Below are 27,990 nucleotides of genomic sequence, written 5' to 3'. Positions count from 1 at the left end.
TGAGGAATCTTTCATAAATTGATCATCTTATGACATTGTTGACCAATATGTCACCATTGTTATTTGTCAGGAAACAGCTTCAGGTAGCCAGTGTGATGTGTCAACATTACTGGCATTCCATGGACCTTTACTCCCATAAATCACAATTATGAACATGTCAATAAATAGGTATGGTGGCAAAGGTGCGAGCGTCCGATTGAAAACGTGCTGTTTACAGATTTAATAGTTGTGTCTTTCAGACTCTGCTGGGTTTTTTTTATTTTGAAGAGGTTTCAAATTGTAGGGTATGAAGAGCCTTTCATATATGTACACTGCCAATTTCTTGCTATACTTTCTTTATTAAAGCAGAATCAAAAACCCCCAGCCCTCTAACACTGTCCGTGAAGCCCCATATAAAATATATATTGGTGACTTCATCCTTTATTCTTATGTCTTTATTTATTCATTTCTTCTTTGTTTATTATTTTTTTTTTCTTTGCAGCATGCCAAAAAGACAAAGGTTTTGCAAATAAATGACACCAAGTCAAAGCTACAGGTGCATTGAAAAACATTCAGTGTTAATGTCGGAGGGTGATTTATAAGGCTCTAAGGATAAGACCTGCAATTGGCCATAGGTTTTCCCACATCAGTCGTAGTGGTGTCGACACAGTTTCCTTTGGGAATTTGTTTTTGCTGCTCAAGATACTAGATCTGTTCCCCAAATAACCTTTTGCATTTCACAAAATGGATCTGAGGATAGAATGCTGGAACTGGACAAATGTCAGTGAAGTGGCATTGTTCCTCCTGAAAAAAAGAGAGAAAAAAAATTCAAAGTTAATGAGGATGGTTGTTCTTTGTCTGCACATATTAATGGGGGCACATTCCTTATTTCATCTGTTCAAGGCTTCCCACTATAAAACTAGGTGGAGCTGTTAATGCAGCCTCTTAAAAACACCATTTTGGCCTCGCCACCGAAAAACGTGCAAACTGGTGCATAGGAGAGCGATATGTTACCTATGTATGTTTTGTTTTCTTTCATGTCATTTTGGGGGTTCAAATTCTGACATTCTAGAAATGATATCACACTCTCCACAGGGAGGAAAAGGTCTCTGTTATGTTTAAAATGACCCATCTCTTGACTCGAACCATATGCCATTGCTGCTTCTGGATGGATCAAAAGGGTGTCACTGCGGGTGTCAACATCCCCCCAGCACATGGTCCATCATGTTTGTAATTGGCCTAAATATCTTCCCTGGTTCCCTCTTTGAATCATATTCCTAGTGCTTGGGTTCAATTTATATCCACTTATTCTACAATCAATAACATGAAAACCTGAGGGCAAGTGGATGGAAGTTTGTGTAATATTGTACAATTGGTGCCTGAAAGGAAGATAAAGTCTGGCCCCTTATGTTATGTTCAAGTCCCAAGGGTTTTAAAACAAAACACATTGGAAAAGACCCATCCGTTCTGTAGTTCACATGCCACAGTTCATTGGATGACTTTATCCGCCAACATGATGAAGTGTTCTTAATTCATTACCTCCATTGCTAGTATTGAGCTCATCTGACCTTTAAGTTGTAATTTGAAATGACTTGATTCGTGCTGTTGTGTGTATACAGTTGACTCGTCAAGTTATTTGGCACTCAGCTATGAAAATCACAGTACAACAAACAGATTTTTGGTCCCCAGGAAAATTTGCTCATTTCTTACTAGGAAATCGTACTGTACCAAATTCTTGTTATGAAATAAATTTTTTTTTGTGAATCCATAGCACTAAAACTTACTGGTGGCAACCATTTACATGTATGATGACAGCTCACATATTCTGGATCACAGCTTTTTATCCAAAACTTTAGTAATTCAGAGCAGAATTAGTCCTCAATAGGCATCCATCAGTCTCATATCAATTATTTCATCTTGTAAATACAGAAGCTATTGTAAAGTTGCTTTTTTAGGGGGTGTGATTTTGCACAGTCACTAATCTCCTTCTGCGGTTACCAACTATATATGGCCAGTCTTCAAAGGTGCATACAAATATGACAATATGGTGAACTCTTGTTATTACGAGCTTGGGTGAATTTACTTTCCGTTTTGAAGAAACGATCAAAGAGAGGATTGCTGTTGTGTCAGCAGTGACGTGTTTGTCTGTGCCACATTCGCATCACTGTAGGAAACCCATATAAGATTAGTGACTTTTTCATTGGGCTTTTTCGAGTTTTTAACTTGATAAAAATAAGGCCATTAACCCCCAAACCCCATCAATGACTGAAACCCCCTTCCTCATTCAGAGGGTGAAAAAGAATGAAACAATCTCCAACCTTTAAACTAACAATCATACAGGCTCAAAACTGTAAGATCGTTCTGACTGAAATTAACAAAAAACATTTAATTGCTAAATTAAATCCCTCTTTGATCATTTCTTCACAAGAAAAAGTACATTCATCCCAGCTCATGAATAATCATGAGTTGGCTGTGCTGTCACTGTTTTATGCAGCTTTCAAGGTGATGAAATGCATGCTTTTGACATATACCCTACTTTTTATCTTTATATTGAATGCTTTTTGAAGGCACTGACTTGGTTTGTACATATATGCAAATTTCTGTACTGATAAGTTAAATTCGTCATCTTACACAGAAACTACAAGTGCAGCTACATTACTGCAGCCATTTCACTTTATCGTAAAATTGTCTCTTCATCGGGTACTTGTCCATTTTAAAGCAAACAAAAGCAGCTGTCTCATACATTATGGTAAAGGACATTTTCTGTTCAAGTCAAGCACAAGAATACTTGAACTAGAAAATTTAATAATGAAGGCAATAAACAGAAATGCTGTAGCCTGTTCACTTCTGTCAACAACAACTTGAAATCTCTCATACTAAGCAAATTTGCTTCCTCCGTATTAATTGTCCATCGAGCATGCACATGAATGATCATGAGCGCTAGTTTTGCCTTTTTCAAAGACTTCTTCAAAGGAGAATATAAAAGTATGCCTCTGCTCCTCCAAAACCACATCTAAAAAAGTACACTATGTGTACAACAGTTTTAAATTTTACTATACTATCTAAAGACATAAGTCTGTTGTGCACTTTTGATTGATGTGCTTTAGTTGAAAAAATATTTTTGAATGACATGGTTTTTTTTTTATAAAGGACGACCCCGACTGCACTTTTTGTTGTATTGGAAGCCCCACATGAAGGGCACTGTGTCAACCATGACTTTGAAAATTGGCATCTTTTATTGGAGGTAAATGTGTGATCGGCTAGAATGTAATGTTCATCACTTAAGTAGACTGACTGTTTTTCAAGTAATTGTCACTCTCTGAACCGTAACTAATTTATTGGCCTCAGTTTTGCATCTTTTGGATATACATGTAACATGTCGCATGTCTAATTACGGTAGTGTTTGAAATATTCAGTGCTTGAAGAAGTTTTTTGAACTGGCTGTATGTTTTTTGTATGTAAGTATATTATGCATTATGACTGAAAATGAAATTATGGTACCTCAGTCATAATCTTTCACCTAGGCAGTCCACTGATCAGAATTAGATTACCAATAAGTCTGTGTGTCCACCTTCAAATTTAGTTTAGCACACATACATTTCATTGAACAAGTAGTAATATTTTTTTTAATGTGAAATATGAAGCAGTGCATGCAGTATCTCCCTTTTGACCATTGAACCATAATATGGCTCTGATGACTCACATTAAAAAATATTGGCAAAATGCCAAGGAGTGAAGTAAGCCTCTTGAACAACAAAGCAGAAGGTCATTGCTGTTTATTACTGGTCAAGGGTGGGTTACATTCATATCACTGAATACACTCTACATGCATTATCAATTGCTGCTGTTTGTAGAGAAATGCATTGAGTGGATTTACATTTTGCAAACTCGGACATTCCTGCTGAAAGCATGCAATGCCATTCCCTCTCAACTTCTTTTAAAAAGTTTGGCAAGCTTACTCATTAGTGGATTCAGTATGTTGAAATTTAAGTTCATTGAATTCCAAGATGACCTTCAAATATCCCCTGACTGAAGTGTGCATTTGTAAATAATTCAAAAACATTCCATATTGGAGTATGTTTCTTGAGGCAGATTTCTCTATAAAGGGACCCTCCCTGTGTGTAGCTATGTTTTTAAACCATAAAAAGAACACCAGAAAATGTGCTTTCCCCCTAGATGACTGCAGCATTGTAGGTGTCAAAGGACAAAAAGCAGTTGATGCAAATGATTGTTGAATTAGACTGCCAAGAATATACCCAGCAAGAAACGAGACCGAGGGGTACCCCCCCAACATGTCCAATCCCTATACACATTCCAGACTATTGTTACTTAACACATCCCCCCAAGATGTCTGAAGGGAATTCCCCAGATTCCTGCGAGACAATGACCAACACAAAGCAGGGGGGGTTCTCTCCGTCTCATACCTTGCTGCATATGTAGAAAGGTGCACAAGCAGCACAGGGGCACTAACCAAAATGCTTAGCATTCTTTCTGTGCTGAGTGTATAGCTAAGCCCTGGTTGGCATTGTAAAGTTAGGAAGTGAAGGAAAAGTAGACCCGATTGTGGAGACTTTGTGTGCCCAACATGTGTGTTGGATCCCCTCAATAGCTAGCGCTGCCAGAACATGTTAGTGGGGTCCCACAACTACAGAACAGTGTTGAGTGAGTTACCTTGGAACCATGTGGCTCGACACACTTAGGTGAACATAAAGTGTTTTGAACCCAATAGCTGTGGTAGGAAGGTGGAGTGAGTTTGTTTTACATATACAATGTATTACTTCACACAATGTGTCAGTAAAACAGACCCATAAGATGCAGTTTATGTGAATTTTGTGTGGACCCCAGGTATGCTCCTCATCCAAAAAATAGTTTTAGTGGGGGTAGGGTTGTGTGTAGCAAAATCAAGAGGAACAATTTCAAGGAAATCAACCCAGAAATCCAGCATAAAATAGTTGGTATGGTAGTTTTTTACAACATAAAAATAATTGTCCGTGCTAGATTTGTATGTGTATGTATGGGAGTTTGCATTACATTTAGTTGTGAACCCTGAAATATCAAGGATAATGAGGTCCCGAACTCAACAAAGTTCGGCTCTTGACATTTGTGCAGAAAACATACAAGAGGTCTTCAAAAAAGTTGGAGGAACAAGGAGTTCCCCAGTTGGAGGCGGATCTACACTTGTGTGTGTGCCAACCTTACATACTAAGTGTGGATTCATGAATAAAAGATGTCAACATGATGCAGGAAGGGAAGACGTTCCATGGACTTACCCATGTCCACAGGACATTTATTGTGTACAACAGCATGAGACAACTTAAAGTTCGGATGAACTTTATACTCTGGAGGCATTGAATCAAGATTTTTAAACACCTCAATCATGTTGGTGGATGAACTGATGTGATGGACTGATCTGATGGACGGTAGCATGTGAACTAACGAAAGGTGCCATTATGTGTCTACTTTTAAAAGGACTTGGACATGAGGATAGTAGGCCTAAGTTTAGTCTTCAGGCAGCAGTCATACAATGCTGCAAAAGCTTCTATCCATCTGCCCTCAAATTTCCATGTTCTTGATGGTAGAATACATGGAAGTATATTGAACCCCAAGACCAGGGATATGGTTCACAGAGGGAAGTAGTGTAAAAATGTGGGCCAAAATATAAACATGATGGACCAAGTGCTGGGGGACAGTCATGACACCCCCACAGACACATTTTGATCCTTCCTGCGGTAATAGTGGCATCACCAGGCTTTGATTTGGAGTGGGGTGAAAAGCCTTTTTAATCCATACAAGAATTCTTTCCCTCCCCATGGAAAATGTAGTGTCTTTTTTAAAATGTCAGCATTCAAAAAAAAAAGGCCAACAAACAAAAACAAAAGAAAACAAAACATACACTGGTAACATGTCTTCCTAGCTCCCATACACCAGTTGGTTTGCTGTTGGGGGGCTGTGGAATGGTGCCATTTTTATAGTGGAAGGCCCTGAACAGATGAAATTGGGTAATTGCCCTCCCCCCATTTATGTGAATGTGTATGCCTAACAGCATACTGACAAAGAATGACCAATCCTCAATTAGTTTGATTCCTATTTTATTAACAGCTTCAGAAGGGACAGTGCCACTTCCCTGACAGCGTGTCCAGACCACCGATCTCTATTACACAGTATAATAGAGATCGGTGGTCCAGACCAAGCATTCCATACTCCTGAATGTAATACAAAAGGTTATCTGGAATACAGATGGAGGATCTACAATACATAAACACCCAAGGGAGAGTGTGCTGACACTAGGAGTATTGCACTTATCACCTACAGGGCAATGCAGTGGGATAAACCATGACTCAAGGGTCATGCCTGGGAGTCTACTAAATAACACTCCCCTGTCAACACTGAATGCTTGTCCATGTGTTTGTAGCAAGGACTTGGTATACTTGGTATTTGCTGCAAAACAAAATGAGGTTGTGTTTGTTACAAGACAGATGCTGAACTTGTTGGGGGGGACCCTTTTTGGCAGGGGGGGGAAGGCTGGAGTTTGTAGGAATTAAAGTCAAGTCTCTTAAGTCCAGAGCAGAGTCCAAGTATTGATCTACAGGGCCCTGAGAAGTTTGATGCCGATGAAATTTGTAGCTGAGTGCTCTGGAGTGGATGCATACACACACAAGTTGTAGGCCTATGTATGGTGCAGTATTTAGAAACAATAGCGAAAAGGAAGGCTATTTCAGCCAGTGCCCAAAGCAGCTCACGAGCAAATAGAAAACAATTAAAGAACAAATTTACCAATATAAATGTACAGGTACTGTATATATGTATTTGGGGGTGGGGACTTTATGAATTGTGTTAGAGGACTGAGGGTTTTGTCAACAAGGCTCAACGCTATTCTACCCTAAAGAAAGTTGAGCAAGAAGTATATCTATATGAAAGGCTCTTATTATCTGGTTTCAAAACTATTAAAAGTCTTTAAAAATTTGCAGAACCTGAAAGAAAACACCTTTAAGTTCAGACCCTGTACATTTTCAATAGGACACTCGCACTTTTGCCACTGTGCCTATTTACATGTATTGGCATGTGATCGGCATTGGCTGTTACATAGTGAAGGAAATTTCATAACAAATGGCGAAGTGTGATACATGACACTGACTACATGTTCCTGAAACATCTCTTACAAGACCAGGGAAAACTGGCTGCAAGCCATTTCCTGGGGGTAAATAACAAAGGTAACATACCGGTTCGCAATGTAATAACATGATCAACTTAGAAAAGATTCCTGGCTTTTCAGTCTCCCTTTTCATTCATTCAATGTATGCATGTTCCCACAGTTATGCATTTTTTGTTCCTGCACATACAGATGCGGCATATAGAGCCAAACATATACCGTAATTTTCGGAGTATAAGCTGCTGCTTCTCACGCTGAAAAATGTCTCTGTGGCTTTAGTTTTGGGAACTTGAGAATAAATATGAAAGCAATAAACAACAGTTCATTGAAAAGGGATGTCATTTATGCTGATGAATTATTTAGGAAATTTCTGATTAACAATATTACAGTATTTTAAGCCACACTGTAAAAACTGAAATTATGAAACTGAGGCAAGAAACCTAAAATCACCACCCCCCTATTACCAGATTATAGTGATTAAGGTAGATCTGGTTCTTCCACAGCTTATGATACCCAAGCTTCATGTCTCCATTGGTGATTAGGCATTCAATCCAGTCACACGAAAAGGAAAACTGACAAAAAGAAAAACGAAACATGTATTCAAACTGTCGATTCTACCTTGACCTTCTACATCAACAGCCTCTGTACGTAAAGTAAAATTTGTTTCCATATTTCTCTCACCCCCTACTTTTTTCACAGACTTTCCTTGCAAGGAACACAACATTTGTAACTTGGTAACTGGTGGTATGGTGAGCCTAAGGGTGTGACGTTTATAGGTTTAAACGAAAATAAAAGGTCAGTAAATGATTTTCCAAAACATTCAAACAGAACCCATTTTAGGCCAATTTACATATGAACATGAACTGATACGCATTTTTAAACAGTTAATTAATAGAAGTATTCCTCCTGAATGGTGTGCTTTCACTTCCACATGCATTTACAATCGGGGGGGGGGATTAGGAAAATGGTGATTCAAGTCTTCAGCAATGCTCCCACTTAAAGATTGACATGTTTGTATTCATTTATACAGGTGGGAATAGTTTTTGAATTGGGTCAATTTCCAGTTTGTCAGGGTTGATGTGGTTGTTTTGGTTGGAAAGTTGTAAGGACTATGGTGGTGTTGTCACCCTGAGTTATTCAGGGTCCTTGGACATTAGGAAATTTTTTTTTATCCTCTGGTTGAGCGAGACTGCATTTTGTCATCAAGGCCTTTTAGGATGAGGTATCAATAGGGTGATTTTGGAGCATTTTTGAGGACTTGGTGGACAAGTTGTTTGGTTTCTTGGGTCATGTTGTTCTCTTTTGACCTTTAAGGTTTCTGTTAATTTTCTTTTAGCCGTGGGATAGGGACAACAGTGGTTCGACATTAGAATCTTCTCGTTTTGGAGATGTGGTGGCTCTGAACAAAGCGCTGTTGGTGTAAGAGGTTTGCTGATCGTTTAGCATTTTCTTTTTTGTCCCCTTGCGGTGAATTTCTTGTTTGGAAAGTTGTTGAAAATCTTGATGATCCGTCTCCTCATAGTTGACTTTGAGGAGGTGACCTTTGATTTGATCAGTGGCCTTGTTGCACGAGGTGTTTGTTCAGATTTTGTAGTTCTATTAGGTTCAGAGAAATGAGTATAATTAGTGCTAGGGACACTCTAGGTGTTCTAGTTGTTGGAAGTTGGGCATGTCCTGTAGGCTCTTGGGTAGGTGTAGGGGTCGCTGTTTTATTGCCAGGTATAGCACTGGTTTTTTGCTGGTGACTGTAGATTCCAAGGTTGGATCAGGGAACAATTGTGATGGCGGTGGTGAGCTTGATCTTGGAGTAGGTTGGCTAGATAGCAGACAAAGTCATCTTCTGTTAGTTGGTCATGAGTAGCCTTGGTTTGTTCTCTTGTTTTTGTCGAAGATAACAATGTGGAGACGGACCATCAAGATCTTCAACTACTTTTTTAAAGAAATCCATCACAAGGGGATTAAAGAAAATGAATTATCACCAAACCACTTTACACCAACTGCTATTTTCAGAGCCATCACATCTCTCAAAAAAGGAGAAGATTCTGCTGCTAATAGGAAATTAACCAAAACCCATGAGGCCAATAAACGTAAGACCCAATCTCAAAAATTGGGTCACCACTACTACACAGAGTAACCAAGGCCAAAGCCTGAGTACCCCTAGTCTCATAATTAACCTTTCCAGGCTATCCCCTCTCCACATTTGAGAAAATATCTCCCGGAAAAGGAGTGAACTTTGTTCAAATCCCAGCTAAACCCACGTGAATCTCACTTATAGATGATATCAACCAATTCTAAAGACATGAGAATTGCATACCTTATTCACAACAAACTCGTCAAACCAAGACCATTCAAACTGCCATCCTCAGGGTCTCTCCAAATAACTCCTAGTCTCCCACTAGAGAACTACTTGGAGCCCACCGAAATGAAACTGGCCCATATCAGACTGAGAAATCCTCCCACAAAATCTCCAAAGCACAACCCTCTGCTATACACACACTAAAAACCAATCTACAAATTATCATCAAACCCTATGAAAACAGCTGCGGCATTTGCATCATGAATTGGGAGGACTTTCTACTGGTTGGTTTCAAACACCTCAACTCCCACCACTATGAATCTGTTGAGAACAATATCACCCAAGAAACCACACAAGTTGTCTACCAAGTCCTCAGAAAAAAATGCTCAAAACCTATCACAGTGATACCTCAACCTACGATGCCTTGACCCACTTGGACGACCAATCAGCTACCCTACCATGTATTTTCTCCTGAAAATTCACAAAACCCCACCCCAGGGAGAACTTTCTAGGCAGACCAATTATCAGCAGTTGCTATTGGCCAAGTGCCAAAATCTCTGAGTTTGTGGACTACTTCCTTCTCACGATTGTCACTTCCCAACCAACCTACACCCACGACAACATAGATATACTTCAAAAACGGCAGAGGAAGCCGTCCACAGAAGATCTTAATGATAAGAGTATTGACGTACTATCTGTACACAAACATCCAACGGAATGAAGCTTTCATGCAGTCTGCAAAACTAATGACAAATCTAACCACCCATGCGCAATTAAGAAACCCAGGCTTCAACGTACATCTGCACACTACTGGAATTAATTAATACTTCATAGGAACTACTTCCAATATGGTGGCAAATTCTTCTGCCCAAAATAATCGTGTGTGCAATGGGTTTGGTGGCCAGGTCCAAAATCTGTGACATCACACTATAAACAGGAGAGAAAACTGTTCTGCAACAGTAATCCTCAATAAGCCTTTTGCGACTTAATTTAGTGTACCACATTGTATTCAAATTGTTCTGATTTCATGTAAACGTTACTATTTGAACTCCCCAGACTAAAGACACTGTTTCTATACCTTTATGATTCGGGGCAAGCTTTTGCATAGCGACCACCATCTTTGGTATGGACTGGTTTCTTTGTGCCCTTCTTATCCATTGAAAAAAGTGTATTGGTGCAAGGAATCTCTTATGTAACTAAGCAAAAGCTTGCCCCGAATCACAAGGTATGGCAACATTGTTTTTAGTATGGAGAATCCAAATTGGTATGTTCACACGAATTTAAAGAATTCAGTGTACCAGATATATTCAAATTTAACTCGCAAAAGGCTTATTCCAGTAGTAGACACGTTTTTGACACGACATTGTTATGTGCAGTGGCACTTTTCCAACCTTGTCAACTGTATGAATCAGATGCTTTCAACCCCCCAACATACTCATGACTCCTCACAAACTTCCATCACCTCTTCTGGACTAAAACATCTAGCAAGGAACATGCTTTCAAATCATGCGCACATTTGACGCCAAAGTATTCACTAAGTGTACTGAAATGTATCAATGCCTAGAAGGATCCTCTGCACACCCTGAGCATGTCTTCAAAGGTTTCATCAAAAGAAAACCCTAAGATGTGCCAGAAACACCAACAACCTGGAAGATTTCACGAGAAAAGTCCAAACATTCAAGGACAAGCTCCTAAGTTGTTACAGTGAGTGAAATCAGTCAAATCAGAGACATTTCTGTCTCACAATGTGAGACCATCGGATTCAGCAAGACAGAGGAAAGAAGAACAAAATCAAAACCAGTACCTCTCATCTTTTGACCACCTTCAAGCCACACATGAAACATAAAGACATAAAAACATCTTGAACCACTGGCCAATAATCCAAAGCAACCCCATTCCCAGAGAAATCTTCCCCAAACCCCGTACAGTTTCTTACAAAAAAGCCAAAGACATAAAACAGCAACTTAGTGGAGAAAAACTAAACAACCAGGAAATAAGCCTTTCGTGGATTAAACATGAATAAAATCTGGTACACTGAGTGATCTGATTACACAAAAACATTACAATTTGAATTCCTCAGATTAAAGACTCTGTTTATTGCTATACCCTGTGATTCAAGGCAAGCTTGTTGCATAGTGACCACTATCTCTGGAATGGACGGGTTACTTTGTGTGGTTCTTATCCATTGGAAAACTGTATTGGTGCAAGGTTGCAACCAGAAGCTTGGAAAAGCTTTCCTTGAATCACTCGATGTATAATGACAGTGCCTTTAGTACGGAGAATTCAAATTGTTATATTCTCATGAATTTAAAGAGTGTACCAGATTTCATTCAAATTTAACTATAAAAAGGCTTCTTGAACAAAATCCAAAAAACCCACTCTAATATTGACCACACAACTCTGAATGGACTCGTCTCTTCACAAAATCTCAATCACATGTAACCTTTATTATCTACAACATACATGTATGACTACTCTTACAACCCCCAGTGGTCACACACCACCTCAGGACTACTCCTGGTTCTTTTTACTGACATGGCTTATGATTTCTGAATTCACCCAAAGGAAATGAACAGTGTACTAATGTCCAACGATTCTAAACACCCGGGATCACAATACCACAATATTCCTTACAACCTTTGTTAATTTTCAAAATAAAACTCCATCCTGACAAACTGGAAACTAACCCAGCAGGTGAACTGTTCCCACCTGTATAAACAGATAAAGGTCACTATAAGAGAGAGCATCACTGTGAATTGGCTTGAGCCACCATTTTCCCCCAATATGTAAATGTATGTGGAAGGGAAAAAGCACACTTTGCAATCAGGAGGTATACATTTTTGACTGTTTAAACACGAATGCCAGTTCATGTCAATTATGACAAACCTGGACTAAACAGGGTTCTGTTCTAACTTTTGGGAAAATCGGTAAACATTTACCTTTTTCTTTTGTTTAAACCTGTAAACATCACACCACCATGTAGTGCCAGTTACCAACTTTTCAAATTCCATGTTCTTTGCTTGAAAATTGTGTAACGAAATATGAGACAAATTTTACTCTATGTACAGAAGCTGTTGCTGAGTATTTTGGTCAAGGTAGAATCAACAGTTTGAATGCATGTTTGAATGCGTGTTGAATTAGTGCATAATCAACAATGGAGGCTTTAAACTTGGGTCTAATCATTTGTGGAAGAAACAGACAGACTCTGAGCAAGGCTGCCCTCTCAATGGAATCAGAGACTTTAGAGAGGATGGTAGCAGCAGACAATTGGCGCTTTTTTGCCAGTTTTGAGCAATAATTGAAAAAGGAGGTCATGTAGAACGACCTGTGTAACATGCATATTATGCTCAGAAAGTGTACAGTACATATTTGATGTGTCCTGAGCATAATATGCATATTTTTCTACATGACTTCCTTTTTCCGCCTACCCTTTTGAGTACGTGCATAGTTCTGAGCAAGCACAGGATTGTGAGAAAGGCCGGTATGCCTGCTGTCACCAGTGTCTCAAGGTCTCCCATTGATGTTCAGCTTCAACTTGACTCAGTTTAGATGTAGACAGTTGCCCAAATGTATGTACACTACAACCAGCTATGTCTCATAAGGTTACAATAAGTCTAAGGCTAGATCTGCAATATGTTGATTACAGTGTTTCAAAAGTGAAAATTTGTACTGCAAAGACCAATATCATGTAATTTATGAATCCAAAAAAAATAATCTGGATACATTAAGGGCATACATTGAGTTGCACAGAGACTCCCAACATGCTCTGTGGGATATGGCTGGTTGAGAGTTAGACTTGCCTCAAGTTGAACACCACCCCATCTTAAACAGCCCAATTCCAAGCATGGTGAAGTTACATTTGCTGCTGTTCCTAAAGATTTCTGTGGTATTTGATGACTCAGTAAACCTAAGATCATATTCCTTGTGATTACAGGATTATTTTCAGCCTTGTGTGTAAATTAAGTGTTGTCAAAACCGTAAACTTTTGTTGAATGAGGTATATCAATTACACCTTTTTATCTCGTGAAAAAGTACCCTTTATAGTTTGAGTTAAAGGTTGCATCCTTAGAACCTAAGAAAAATTGCACATTTAGGGCGAAACAATTTTTTTCACCTTACAATTTGTTATTCCCATATCACAGGGCACTGAAATTGAAGTAGCTTATCATGAGGGGATTGTTCCCCGACCAGATAAGTGCTTTTTGGCCCGACTGCTCAGAGAAAGTTTGGCTGTTGTTGTCCAACAGGAGAGTGAGCTGATGAAGATGCTCTCAGAAATGAAATGAAAAGAAAGCATTCTAGGTGAATGAAACTTCTTCAAAAGGAGGTCTTGACGTCTTCTTGCACTGTTAAAGTAACAGTTTTTGTTTGCTGTGTCATTTGCTGTGAATGTGTATTGTACAAGTATCAAGATGTGTTTCACATTTCTGGTGCCCAGCTTACAATGTATGTCTGTTGCTAGCAAGCAAGCTGAAGTTCCCCCTTAATTGATGTCTGTATCTGCTTTGCGCCAGGCCTGTTGAAGATTTGAGTTTGTTTGCCATTATTTGTATGCATGGTACAAGTGTCCACAGTGGTGTAATGGTTTAAGTTACTGTACCTGAGTCTAACAAGGATTCTGTTTCGCTCATGCCTTCATTGCTCCTGCTTTGTTTGATTGGAAAAAGTTTTCTTTAACTGTCTTTCACAACTCATGACAAGTGGCAATATAAAAAAGGGTTACATTCAAATGGTATCAGGCATTTTTCATGAATGGCCAAGTCAATAACCAGTGAATCTGGTGCAAGACCACTTCTGACATGGTTGATTGAGCTGCTTCGTGCTCAGTCATCTGTGACAGTAAATTGGATTTCTTGGTGTCATAAGAAAGAGGATGTCATTGGTTAATAAATGGTGGTTGCCAATTTCCAAAAAATTTATTCGTGTCCAAGATATTAACAAATTTATCTTGGTTTCCTTTTTTTAAAAACACACTGTATAAGTGCATTTCAACCTTGTGCTCTTGCAAGCATAGGCCCCCATAACATCTTTACTGAGCGTCAGGTTTGCTTGAAGATAAATTTGGGATCACACTCTCGCCCGTGGAACACGGCGGAAGACCAAGTGATGTAAGGGATACAGATGCACTACATTATTCCATATTCCACTGGCATCCATGTGATAAATAATAAAAAATACCCTTAATTTTGTTTACTCATTTATGCAGAATGTATAATTTTTAGCATGTTTGTTTTTGTAATTGTTTTAAGTAACATTTACTAAATGGTTCCTCAATTGAAACTTGGATTGTTATGAATAATGATTATGAAAGTGAAAGAAAATCGTGGGTTTGTTTTTAATGTTTTAAGTCACTTTACAATTGTAGAAAAATGTATCAAGGTTTTAAAAGAAACTCAAATTGTTTTGGGTTATCAAATATTTTAAAATGAATTTTTATCACAATAAAATCATGGAATTTCAATGTGTCAATTTGAATTTTAGAATTGAAACAAATTTGGCAAAACAGTGCAAGTTTCCCTCATGGAAGAATTCAGTACACATACATGTACATGTACATATCATATTTGACTTAGGGGTTTGAATACACTGTCACGTGATATCAGTACCTTGCATGTGTAGATTAAGATTTGGTATTAAAAGTTAACAGAAATAGAAAACATTTAGTTCACCTTTTACCACTCTAATTTATAGAGGTATTTACACAGAACACATGTAAATTCCCTTTATAAATTAGAGTTGTAAAAGTTAGATAAGGCATTTAGTATATGCATAACGGTAATATATTATTAATACGAACAAGAGCAACTTGGTAAATGGTCAATTTTAATTTTTGAAATAAAAAAGACATGTTTAAAAGTTAGTTGTTGACAGAATTAAAGGTTTTGAGTATGTAGTTGGTACATCAAAGGGAATGAATATTAAGAAAAACAATTAGCAACAACTTAAACCGTTTTGACTGGCATTATGTTTTGTATGGGGGACTTTCACATAGAAAATCTGAATATGTGAAAGATCAGCTACTAAAAAGACTTTAATTGCGCAAGTAACGGAGGAATAGCAGAAAGCATGCTGTAAATATCATTGCCATCATCACCTGGATGCCACTGAGTTTTCAGGCAGATTTGTATTTCAACCACATTCCAATCTCACAATTCTTATGCGATTCAACTCCTAATTATAAGGTCACTTGGAATAAACAGATTACCTTGTTTTCACAGGGATGTTTTCGTTGTCAGTATTTTAATTACAGACAATGAATAAAAAGACCTGGGATCAAAAATTGTTGTTGTAATAAACAGGATGTTTTATTAACAGTGCTCATAGGATGTTTGACTACAGTTATCCCAGGCCATAGATATCGGTAGCTCCAAGTTATGCTTCTGCAGTGGTATACCAGTCTGCACATATTTTTGTCCACTGGTCTATAAATAAAAATAAATACGTGTGGGGCACAACAGTTTGTTCTTTCATTTTCAAAACTATAGACTTCCTCAAACCCACTGCTTCAGAACTATACTAATCTATTTTAGATGGATTTGCAGGTGTACCTCACTATCATTTTATTAAGTGGTTTCACGTTACAGGTGCATGTACCATGCAGATCTGCTGGTTGTATTTTTTGGAGGAAGAATGGAAGTGCAGTTTCATTTAGAGGATGACTTGTGATCTTAAACAGCAGAGCTGTAGGAGAAAATAAATCATTCACGTCCTTGTTAATCTTTGAATTTTATTTGTCTCAGTAGTAGTTTGCCGGTGACTCTCTCCAATATGTTTTTCATTACTTTGATGGAATGTTTGATTTTTTCACCAAAGTGAATATGTCACCTTTGTCAGTAGTTAAGAAAATGCTACTACAGGTCCACCTTCTGAATAGAAATCTGTTTTCCTGTGTTTTGCCATGGACGCTTTCAGTCGGAAATCAAATGTGGTGAGCCATGACTTCACACCTCATTGATCCATTGAACATTTTCACAAATCATGGTTATGCATGCATGCACTTAAGTGACAAACGGATGAGCAGCCCACTGAAAATGCAAAGGGTACTCTCAGATTCTGTGAACTTGAAAAATAATAGGTTATTAGAGCGTTACTTGATACTCTTTAATTCCTAGCTGGACTCTGTAGAAGTAAGAGTTGTAGAGCCATGAAGCTCCATGCCAAACACTTCTTCATAGTTTTTCCCCTTTTTGAGACACATCAAAAAGACAACGCTTATTTCGAAAACATCTCTCTTTAGTACCAAGTTTCAGCTACATGCCACGTACATTGACAGCCATTGGTTCTTTGCTTTGGTATGTAATACAAAACTGCTGCAAAAGTACTGGCTAATTACAGTGAGCTAAAATACAAATCATCAAATATAGAGGGCCTCATGTTTCGATCCCAGCAGAATCTTTCTCAAAAGGCAAAATGACAGGTGGACAGGACAAAATAAGCATGGATGAATGCATGAGGACAAGAAAGGTTCACTTTCACAGTCAGCAGGGAAGTGGTAGCAATAAGTAGATTGTAAAAACAACAGGTTATTAATAGCATGCAGGTTTTCTCCTTCCTGGCAACTTTTTTCATTTGACATTTGGATACGGATGTCAATGCAATTCCTCTGGAAGTTTTCAACGCAGTAGCTGTTAAATACTGAGATTACTGTTATTTTTCAGTAGACTGTTTGGCACTTAAATGCATGTGAATTGGGCATGTGCATACCTGTCTCCACTTTCGGCTTCTAAACAAGTTCAAGTTGGTTATGAAGCCTTGTAAAAGGCACCACTCTTACACCCCCATTAAAAATGGTGTATGGGGGGCCACATGCTGCCAATATTGATTTTGTTTTGTTCGTTTTCATTTGTCAACAACTTAGGAACAGTACATGGAAAGAAAAAGGACTTTATTATATAGATGGGGAAATTAAAAGACAAAACTTCCCATTTCTACCCCTCCGCCCTCCCAAACGCAAAACCTGGTTACACCATTCATTAACCACTAGTGGGATCAAAGGTGTGTATGTGTGGGTTGTAAATATAATGCCAACAAAATACTTCTTTTCAGCATCATATAATAGGCTTTCAGTTGCACCTAGTAGACACAGCTGAATTTTGTTTTGCCACAAACTCATGTCGCACGTCTACATGTATCTGTTACACTGTATGCATCCAATGCCTGGTCTGGGGGGGGGCAATGCCCACCCAAATAAGCCAAAACTTTTTTGGCGGGGGGGGGATTAGAGAAAGGCAATTTTGGGGGTCTATTTCATTTCCCTCTGTTCCAAAAGCGTGTAAAAAAGGCCCCAAATGTAGCCCCACCCCTCAGAATGGCCATAAAGGTTTCATGAAATAATCATAATTTGCCCTCTGCCACAGGTTGATTGTCTGACAAATTTGGTTCTGTATCTGCCCTTGTATGCAAAAAATTTATTTCTAATGAAATTGTTAACAAGTGTTTGGGTGTGCATGGGTTGTGATTTTGTGGGAATGTTGTTTTGTATTATCATTTGGACCAGCATGTACATATTTATGGAGTCTGTCATCCAGGTGTCCTCGTGGGGGTGGTATTAATTTTAAAATATTTCAGAAGTGTTATTGAATGTATTTCGTTTTAAATTTTGTTGATTGATATAAGATTTTAATGAATATTCTTTTGTTTAGACTATTATTATGGGCCTGCATGTGCGAGCGTGTAGAGCCTGTCTTCTTGATGAACTTTTCACCCCACTGATGACAATGGATCACTTCTTCCTTGAGGAGATACCAACTAACAACTCAGTTTCTTGCAGAAACTCAAACTGTCAAGTTGTTAAATGTGCCATTCTATCCACGAGAGCATGAATCGGATTTGTGGTTGTGCTTCAGCACTCGAGCTGACAAAAGTTTTTGTATACCATGAAAGCCAAAACCCTGCTGCATATTTTAGGAAACACGGTACGAACACATTTTACTCTGTGGAATCGATTGGTAATTTTACAATAAAAAATCACTTTTACAACATGAATTTTATTTGTCGGCTTTGTGTATTATAAGTATTGTGGTTACCACATGATACCTCCTTTTTATGGGAATTCTGTTTCATTGAGTGTGCGTTGACATGTATGTTTTTTGGTTTTTTTTTAATCTTCCCAATGACTTTTTCCCCCCATGTTTGACATTTGGAAATGGGTGTTAGTGAAATGACACTGTTCCTGGCATGTGTGGGTTACATCATTATTGCCTTTCCGTCAACCTGGGATGTATCTCATCTCCACCACCGACCCCCCCCCACCCTGCACTCAGTCCATGCTTGCATTTGGGTTCTAATTTAGAAATTTCATTATTTCCTTCCTTGACCACGCTCTCAGGATTTGGGCTCACATTACATGTAATCAGAAAATCAAAAGACGGAAATGTGAGGGCAGATGGAAGGGAGCCTACGTAGCATTCTGTGATCACTGCCTGAAAAGATAAAGTCTGGCCCACTGTCTTTAGTCCTGAGGTTTCATCGTTAGTTTTAAAGGAGACACGTTGGCACAAGAACTGGGAAAGTTCCAAGCAGTACAGCAATTTATACAGTTTATCCCGTCATGCCAGCATACTGTGTTTGAAAAGTTTGGATCAGTAGTGTAATTACTGCTGTTGGGTTCACCTGAACTGTTACTTGCATTTTCAAAAAGCTCATTTTTTGCATTCTGTGAAGATCAGGCAATCCTGGAAATGCATGCCATTGAGGCGCACCCCACTTGTTACAATGTTTAAGGTCATATGTTACTTCAAAACTTTCAACAACAGCAAAAATCAAGTTCTCTATCTCCCCCTTTTACTTCACCACACAGGGAACCAATCACCAAGTGAAATGTCATCTTAAGAATGTTCCCACACCGAAATGTCGCTTGGCACGGTTGCAGCAGAATGCCTTGCTTGCTTACATACAGCAGTTGCAGGATACACTCGAAAGGATCCAGGAGCTGCAGTCACTGGTTCCCCAGAACCGTCCTAAGGAGTGAACAGGACATTTAAAACAAAGGAGGCTTTAGAGCTGATGACTTGCATTTTATTTACACAGTTTCTCAAGTAAATATTAAAGTCAAACCTAGCCTAAACTTTTTTTGGGGGGGGGGCTGTGGAACACTAGCTTAATAGATTTTACTAATGTGTAGACCATCTTAAATTGAAAGTGGGGGTTACTTTTCATTTTTGGAACCTGAGAGTAGAAATATCAGCAATACAAAATAACAGATTACATTGAATATGATTCGGGGAACAGAATTGAAAATGGCCTCCTCCTTAATTAAAGGTCTGTTGAATTCTTCCTGTATTTCCTTCCATTACCATATCCAAAGCAGCAAAATGTTTGAGCTGAATGCAGCTCAGGTCATTTACAATCTCTGACAATGGATTCTATTAAAGGGTACCAGCAATCAATTTGTTTTGATGCAAACCTTCAGAATGTACCTGTGTGTCTCAGTTAACCTTCTTTTCAACTTTTGTTTCACTATTTCAAAGGTTGAGTTACTGTCTTTTTGGCTTTTATGCTAATTAGATTTCCCTATTAAAAAGCCTCATTGTTACATTAGTTTGTATGCGAAGAAGTCCTGCATTTTTGTAGATTTTGCTGGACTAAATTTTGTCATGTTTGATGATTCATTGTTGTTTATATACATAGCAATAAGCAATCATCAATACTTTTCTCGGAAATGTTTTAGTAAGTAAATTCTGGGTTCACAATTTGAACAGAAAAACCTTTCCTCTGAACTATGTCTTCCCTGGATGACACCCTAGCAACATCGCCCTCCTGTTGTCTAGGAAGGCATGGATCATTGTAAGTTTTTTAAAAGTGCAGTTTGGAATAAATTTAACCAACTGGGAATGTAAAAGAATGTTTCATACATTGAAGAAGAGTACAAAGTTGCAGAAAAATTGTGTCTAAGAAAATTTCATTGCAGCTGCACTTGAAAGTAGTCATGTTATGTAAAAAATATATCGTCAATGAAGGGGATGTACATATGTGCTGTAATTTAAAGAGAGTGCACACACCCGTGTGTTTCTGGTCGAAGATGACACTTTCCTATATTGTCCACAAACAATCATGTGGTCAGACAAAAAATAAACTATACATGTATGTTAGTCAGTTTTACATATGTAATGAAATAATTTTGAACTGAAATTCATAGCCATATATCTCTATTTTATAACATCGGTTTTTGGATGAAATTAATTTTACATTTTACAAAGAACTATGCCATTCCATATTTTATGGAATTTTTAAAAATGAAATTGTGTGGAATCTGAAAGCAGCTGAAATGTTTGAAAGGTTTTCGGTCTAGGTACTAATTGGCTTTCAGCTGAGCTTTGCCATCAAAAGTTATGTTTAAAAATATTCGACTGTTAAAATTCCAATACTTTCATCATTCCTATACTAGTAGACACAGCCGTATTTTATTTTAATACTACCGGAGGTCTATTTCGTGTCCCTTTTGAAAGTGTGTACAAAAGGCCCCAAATGTAGCCTCACCCCTCAGAAAGGCCATAAAAGTTACCTAAAATCCTAATTTTGCCCCCCTCCCCCCAAGTTTAGCCCTTCGGAAATGTGGTTCTGGATCTGCCCCCCTGCATATGCATGTAATATCATAGTATTGATTTGTTTCAAGTGAATTTGTTTGTCAACACGTATTTGCATATGCTTGGGTTGTAATTTTGTGGATTGGTAGAAGACTGTATAGAGGAATAGTAACGCTTGGACCTGCATGTACGTGTTTGTGGAGACTAGTTTGCAGGCGGTAGTGGCACTGATATTTTTCAAACGAAAAATCTAAATAAGTTTGATTGCATGTTCTTTGGTTTTTATTTTGTGGATTAATGTAAAAATTTTAATGAAAATTCTTTTGCTTAGACTAACATGTGTGAATGTGTAGATGAAAATTTTACTCCACTGACGATGGACCACTGCACACAAACAGCCGTCAGGGCAAAGATAATCAAACCTGCAGATAGTGCACTTGGCCATTCTACCCGCGAAAGCAGGAAATCGATTGTGGTGGGGTGCTTCAGTGCGCAAGCTGACTGTTTCAAGCATGGCGTGAAGCTGAAGGCTGTAACCCTGCTTCATCTTTACATTTTACTCTGTATAATTGGTCGGTGATTTTACAGTATTGCATTCAAATGAAATCACTTTTAACTACGCACATTTCATTTGTCAGACTTGTGTATTATGAGTATGGAGTATTGAGCTACCAAATGATGCCTCTCATTTTGTGGGAATATTTATTTAAGTGTGTGTAGCTGACGGGTTCTTTTGTGTGGTTCTTATCCATTGGAAAACTGTATAGGTGCAAGGTGCAACCAAAAGCTTGAAAAAGCTTTCCTTGAATCACTCGATATATAATAACAGTGCCTTTAGTACGGAGAATTCAAATTGGTATGTTCTCATTCATTTTTTCAGTCAGGGCGTCGCATTTATTTCCCTTTGTGTCGCATTGTTTGCAAAGTGTCACATTTTTCATGGCCTCACTTTTTTGCAGTTGCGTGGCATTTTTCACACATGATCATCCTCGATCGCCAAAGGCATCAGTTGCCTGTGGTCTCCTACTCAAATTGTAAGCAACAAAGATCACAGAACCCACCCACGTCTTTTCAGTACTACTGGCGCTGCTTTTTTCGGCCTTTTTTCTTTCTGCCCGGGTGAGCTAAATTGTAAATTTTGAGATTAACTTCAGACATTCATCAGCTTATCATAAATACATTAAAAAAACACTGAATAGCAGGTGACAAGCTGTGCAAAGTCACTAATATTTATGTAACGAGCTGCGTTCGTATTACAGGGGCCTATACATGACTGTATGTGCATCACTGCCTCACACACGCTTGGTTTGTGTTTGTATTTTGGCCCCATAAAAAAACTAATCTAGTACTTTCCTTCCGTGACTGCATTCTCAGGGTTGGGCTCATATTACGTGAAATGCGAGGGCAGATGGAAGGGAGCGTGTGTAGCGTTCTGTGGTCGATGCCTGGAAAGATAAAGTCTGGCCCACTGTCAGCCCTCAGGTTTCATCGTTAGTTTTAAAGGAGACACATTGGCACATGTAGCAAACTGGGAAAGTTCCAAGCAGTACAGCTATTCACACAGTTCATCCCTTCATGCCAGCATATTGTGTTTGAAAACTCTTGAGTTCTGTAATAACTGCTATTGAGATCAATAATTCCAAAAATTGTATCCTTGTGGAGACATAGCTTTGTTCTCCAGTTTCGAAATATGGTGCCTTGTGGAGACACAGGAGAATGGGTTGAATAGGTCTCCACAAGGATTTCACGAAACTTAAATTTAGAAATTGCTCGAAAAGGAAATTTTGTTTAATGTGTAAGAATCCGTCGCGAAATGAAGTGTCTCATATAAGGGACATTTGGTAGAAATTTCAGTCCAGGAGAGTGATTCTTGTTGCAATGAGAGCATTTTGAGATCATCGTTTCACACGCGAACATATTAGTACATCTGAACTGTTACTTGCAATTTCAAGTGGCTTATTCTTGCATGCTTTGAAGATCATGCAATCCTGGAAATGCGTGTAGGCTTATGTGTCATTAACTCATCCTATAATGAGACGTGTGTTACATATTTACTTCACAACTTTTGACAAAAGCAAACAACACAAGTCCCCCCCCTAACTTTTAGTTCACCATGCAGGGAGCCAATCTTCTTAAGGAGGTTGTGCCCCCACCAACGACATGTCTCTTGGCGCGGTTGCAGCAGGTTGCCTTGGTTACTTACTCAGAACTTTCGGGGTCGAGGAGCTGCCGTCACTTATTCCCAGAACCGTTTAACGGAGTGAACAGAACATTAGAGAGAGAAGGGGGAGGGGAAGAGAGAGGGGGGAGCGAAAAGAAGCTTAAGAACTGTCTCGTGATTTACACTTTTTCTCGTGTAAATTTCCATGCACGTCAAACCTAGCCTAGACTTGTGCCTTTTTTCTGACTATGGCTCACAGGTTCAATACAGACTGTACTTGTGCGTCGGCCATCTTGAATTAAAAGTGAAAGTAACTTTTCACTTTGGAAACGTAACCTGAGAGTGGAAATAACAGCGATGAAATGAAATGACAGATTACATTGAATATGATTCGGGGGAACAGGATCGGAAATGATTAAAGGTCTGTTGAATTCTTCCCATATTTCCATCCATGACCATGATATAAAAATGAGCTATACACACAATGGTGATTCAGCAATATTTCCCATTCCCTTAGTGGCTGATGAATTGTACTAATGCACTTTATACGCTTCAGTTGTGAGAGTGGCTTTAACCACTTGTCGTGCACAAACAAATGATCTGAAGTGCCTTCATGGTATAAATTCAGTTATTTTATTTAGAACAACTAACAACCAAGAAGAGTATAATCAACAAATATTTTGTAAACACTGTGCTTATGCAGTCCTCCATTGCATTCTTTGAACTAAAGACAAGGGAGAAATAATTGTTTGGATATGTGAAACTAGCACCGGTGTTTTACATTCTCTGTGACAATGGATTTGTATTAAACTTTTAGTCATGTTATCGTGGAAATAAATCTATTTTCAGTGAAGAGGATGGTGGTTGCTTTGCTGATGTTCTGATTAAGATAGCCATGCCTTCTAGTCCAAATTATTATGTCGACATCTATTGGAAATAATTCAAAATTCATAATTGTACACATACAACAGTATTACAATTGGATCTTTTTAATGCAATCACATTTTAAAACAAAAGAAAGAAAATACCTATTGGAATGGCATTAAAGCTTACCAGTATGTTGTGTGGTGAAACAGTGCAAAGCTTATGGAAAAGTGGATACGAATGGATGATTTAACAACTCCAGTGTGGAAGAACTTTTCCGAAATACTCAAGACGTTTTATTGCCAATTTTAACAATCCTTTTTACAGAAACCAGAAGTTCTTGTGTATTTTTTTTTTCATGTTCAGCATAGTTTTTTAAGTATTGAGTGTTATGTACTGCATATCACTTTCACGTGTGATAAATCCCTGCCAAAAAAAGAGAAAAGAAAATGAAAAGGAGTGAGAAAAGGGAAGTTCGGGAAAGGGAAGGGGTGATAAAGGAGGACATAGGAATGAAAATCGCTAATGTACCTTGAGAAAGACCTTGGAATTTAACCCCCCCACACACACACACCCACACTATGTATGCCACGTCTGCACACGTGCGCGCGGATCAAGTTGTCAATTACCGACGAATGAGCCCCCCCCCACAATGCTTGGCCCGATCCAGGTGACTACAGTAAACCACATGTCTGTAGCCAGTATAAGTAATTTGTGTCTAATGAGTCACATGCTACACGGAATAATTAAAAGAGAGAGCACATACTCGTATATTTCTGTTCGAAGGGATAAACGATGTGTGTGCTTTTCTAGTTCTGTTTTTTTTTTCATATGTAATGAAATAATTTGAACTTAAATTCATACCCAGATATTCAATTTTTTAACGCTTTAATCTCACTTTCATGGAGAAGTTCTCATTCAAAAATATCTGGAAAATATCCTGCTACATGTGATACTCAAAAGGTTTAGAAAGTCATTTGAAAGACGAACGCTAGCGAGCTTATTTCAGTGGTCGGCAGTTTGCCCGGTGCCGCAAAAATTTGCCAGTTCCGCAAATAGCGCTATTTGTATGGCAGGTCATGTTTTCTGACACTTACGGCTGTGCGCATTGAGCTGAGCTGCAATTTAAAGCTCACATGCAGAACTGCCAACTGACCAAAAATCCTGCAGTCATTTTTGTCTCCAAAATACGTGTATTTGAAAATGTACGTAGCGCTTATTTTCACGATGGGAAAACTGATAATTTGCGATAGCAGAACGGTTGCTGGTTTGAAAAAAGTCAACGCCAGCAAAAAAGGCAACATTGCGCAGAACTCACACGTGCTGCTGTTGTAGACTGCGATCGGCAAAATCAGTCGTTGCCAATCTTCTTGATTTAAAGCAGTGGTTTCGTAAGTAAAATTGTTTTTCTGCAAGATCTGAAAGGAAACCAATTAAGAGAGGATTGAATCAAGTCAGCAGCAATCCCATCATTCGGAAACTAAAGGTCCATAGTTCCGATTTTGCGGCACCTGGCAAATTGCGGAAGTGGGCAATCAACGTTTATGAACAGGAAAGCCATTTTCTTTAAGGTGGTGTAAAAATCATAATTTCTTTAGAAGACCTTCAAAAATAATTACACAATTACTTTTAGGTCTCAGGAGTTTGAGGCAGAAAATTAAGACTTCAACATTTCCATTGGTCCCAAGTGCACAAGGCTATACATGAACTTAAAATCAAATTATGTCCGGCAGAATGTACAAGAGATCATAGGCTTTCCAAATCTCACCTTCAACTCTGTTGGTCCATGGTCACTCCACTGGTAGTGTCTCATGTTTTGACATTTTAGGCTCAGTAACAAGTATTTTTTATCGGAGTGTTGGTAGACGAGGGTGGGGTGTCTCACCATCAGTAGGGTTTTAAGTAGCAAAATCGATAAAAATAGGAAAGGAAGGGGAGAGGTAGAGGAAGGGGAAACGCGGAAAAAGAGAAGAGTGTTAGGTCAGGGAACTCAAAATACCACAGTCATATTTCGGGGGACATGTACTCCTCCCCTTTTCGAGTAGCAAGCATCATCGTTGGTCCCCCTCCCCCCTTTTAAAGCCCAATCCAAAATAAAATTTTAGGTCTACGATAAACAATGGTAGGTCTTCGTACATTTCAGTGTTCGATTCGGCCTATAACAACGTTACCGACACGACGAACTGACACTCACCCGCACATGGGTATCAGTTCGTGAAAACAACATTATGAAAAATTTTGGTTTCACAAACTAACACCCGGTAGTGCGCGTGCACATTGGAACTGACGCATTCTTGTATTGACGTACTGACACCCAAGCTTGTTGTGGCGATACATCGCGAAGGAAAAATGCTTTGAAAAGTTTTACATGAATTTAATCCATCCGTGTACTTGCTGCATTGCACAAAAATTTAATCAAAAGTTGTTTTAATTGGTGAAATTATGATCGGTGTCGGTGCACAGAATGCGCACCTGAAGTGCCACGCTGTACTGGATGCCAGTTTGTGGAAACGAAAATAATTCGGTTCTCTAAAATGCGCACAAATGTTATCACCTCGCGCACCTCTAAGTGTCAGTTCGTGGTGTCGGAGAGGATAAGATTCGTAACTGAAAATGAAATAAATCATGGCTAAGCATTTGTTTAAAAACAACCGGTAAAAGTGGTAAACAATTGTCTAAGATTGCACCATAGAGTACCGGTACTTAGAATCCTGGCTAGGGCTTCGCGCTACGCCCTCTCACAGGGACAGATGATTGAGTTTTTTTTTTATTTTGGGAGTCAGTTCTCGGGCACATTTCCATAACGGCATAACCCATTACCAATTTCAAACGGTCTGTCGATGGCTTTGATTTCAATTGTTTTGTATTGTGAAAAAATGTCTTTTGATCAATAAACTCAAAACACACGAGGGCATACAGCAGTTTGTATGAAAAGTTATCCGGAAATTTGAGAACTGTTACACTGACTCTATCTTGGTTATGTTTGTATGGATTTAATTATAGGTTCTAAGCAGTGAAAACGTTTTGGCTGGTAATGTTAAGGGTCCGATACGACCAACTTAGGCTGTTTTTCGACAGTTGCGACATGCTGATCAGACCATTCAATTTTAACGTTCTAATCCTATGTTAATTATCACTTTGGGGCACGACTACGTATTTTAGATGATAATTGATATAGTCAACTCTTACGTTCTGTTTAAACTAAATAAATACACTCATCAAATATTTAAGGTAGCCTATGAGGAAAGGGCAAAAAACGTGAAACTCATGCCCTATGTAACAAAATATAAGTCCTTTATGTCATTGGACCCCCCTAGAAAACTCCCTGATCCGCCCCTGTACAGTACTGGTGTCTATTTGGAGACATTAGTACAGTGAAAAACAGAGAGCGATGGACAAATAAATTAACAAGCTTGCCTGTTTGGTGTTAATGATCAGAAAAATGTGGTGACCAAGAGACTTGTCATTTACTGAAGGAAATCAGTTCTAATTTTTTTACAAAATTTTCCAACAGGTCCATTGCAAATATGGTGTCATTTGTTTGTGTCTTCAGAGTGCTTCTTTTCAGAATCGTATTAATTGGGTTTAAGCTGAGCTTGTCAACTGTTAAAATCCCCCCCCAACAAAATACTTCCATCTGGTAGTAGACACAGCTGTATTTTGTTTTATCACATATTGCACATCATTCTGTCAGTGGCACTGTGTATGTCTAACGTCAGATCCACGGGCATTGCAATCGAGGCATCTCCCCCCACACCCCGAAAAGAAGCTCTTTTTAATGATTAGAGAATTCACCCGGGGGTCTTTTTCATTTCTGTCCCTTACGAAAGCGTGTAAAAAGCCCCAAATGTTGCCTCGCCTCCCAGCCAATGCCATAAAAGTTACATAAAATCCTAATTTTGCCCTCTCCCAAAATTTAGACCTCCGAAAATTTGTTTCTGGATTCGCCCCAGTTAAATGATTATTCTATTCTACTGACCAAGAGCCAGCATCACGAACATTCTTTTGCTTAGTA

General features: G+C 38.7%; 1 protein-coding gene across 12 annotated transcripts in view; it reads left to right on the top strand.

Moving 5' to 3' along the window:
- The window catches only part of LOC110975139 (uncharacterized), a 77,423-nt gene extending 55,626 nt beyond the window's left edge, over window positions 1–21,797 (top strand). For 6 of the 12 annotated variants that reach the window (XM_087141488.1, XM_087141515.1, XM_087141519.1 and 3 more), the window contains one exon: window positions 19,225–21,797. In XM_087141488.1, the coding sequence (XP_086997614.1) occupies window positions 19,225–19,256 (32 nt within the window). In that variant the 3' untranslated portion in view covers window positions 19,257–21,797. Of the gene's footprint in view, window positions 1–13,567; window positions 16,151–19,224 lie in introns of those variants that run through there. The other 6 variants (XM_087141531.1, XM_087141525.1, XM_087141500.1 and 3 more) reach the window with 4 other exon arrangements.
- Window positions 21,798–27,990: the final 6,193 nt, after the last annotated feature.

The sequence above is a fragment of the Acanthaster planci genome, linkage group LG01 (genome assembly GCF_054643075.1).
Source record: "Acanthaster planci isolate LZ-2023a linkage group LG01, COTS_SCS, whole genome shotgun sequence".
NCBI lineage: Eukaryota > Metazoa > Echinodermata > Asteroidea > Valvatida > Acanthasteridae > Acanthaster > Acanthaster planci.
This window is presented reverse-complemented; position numbering and strand designations above follow the sequence as displayed.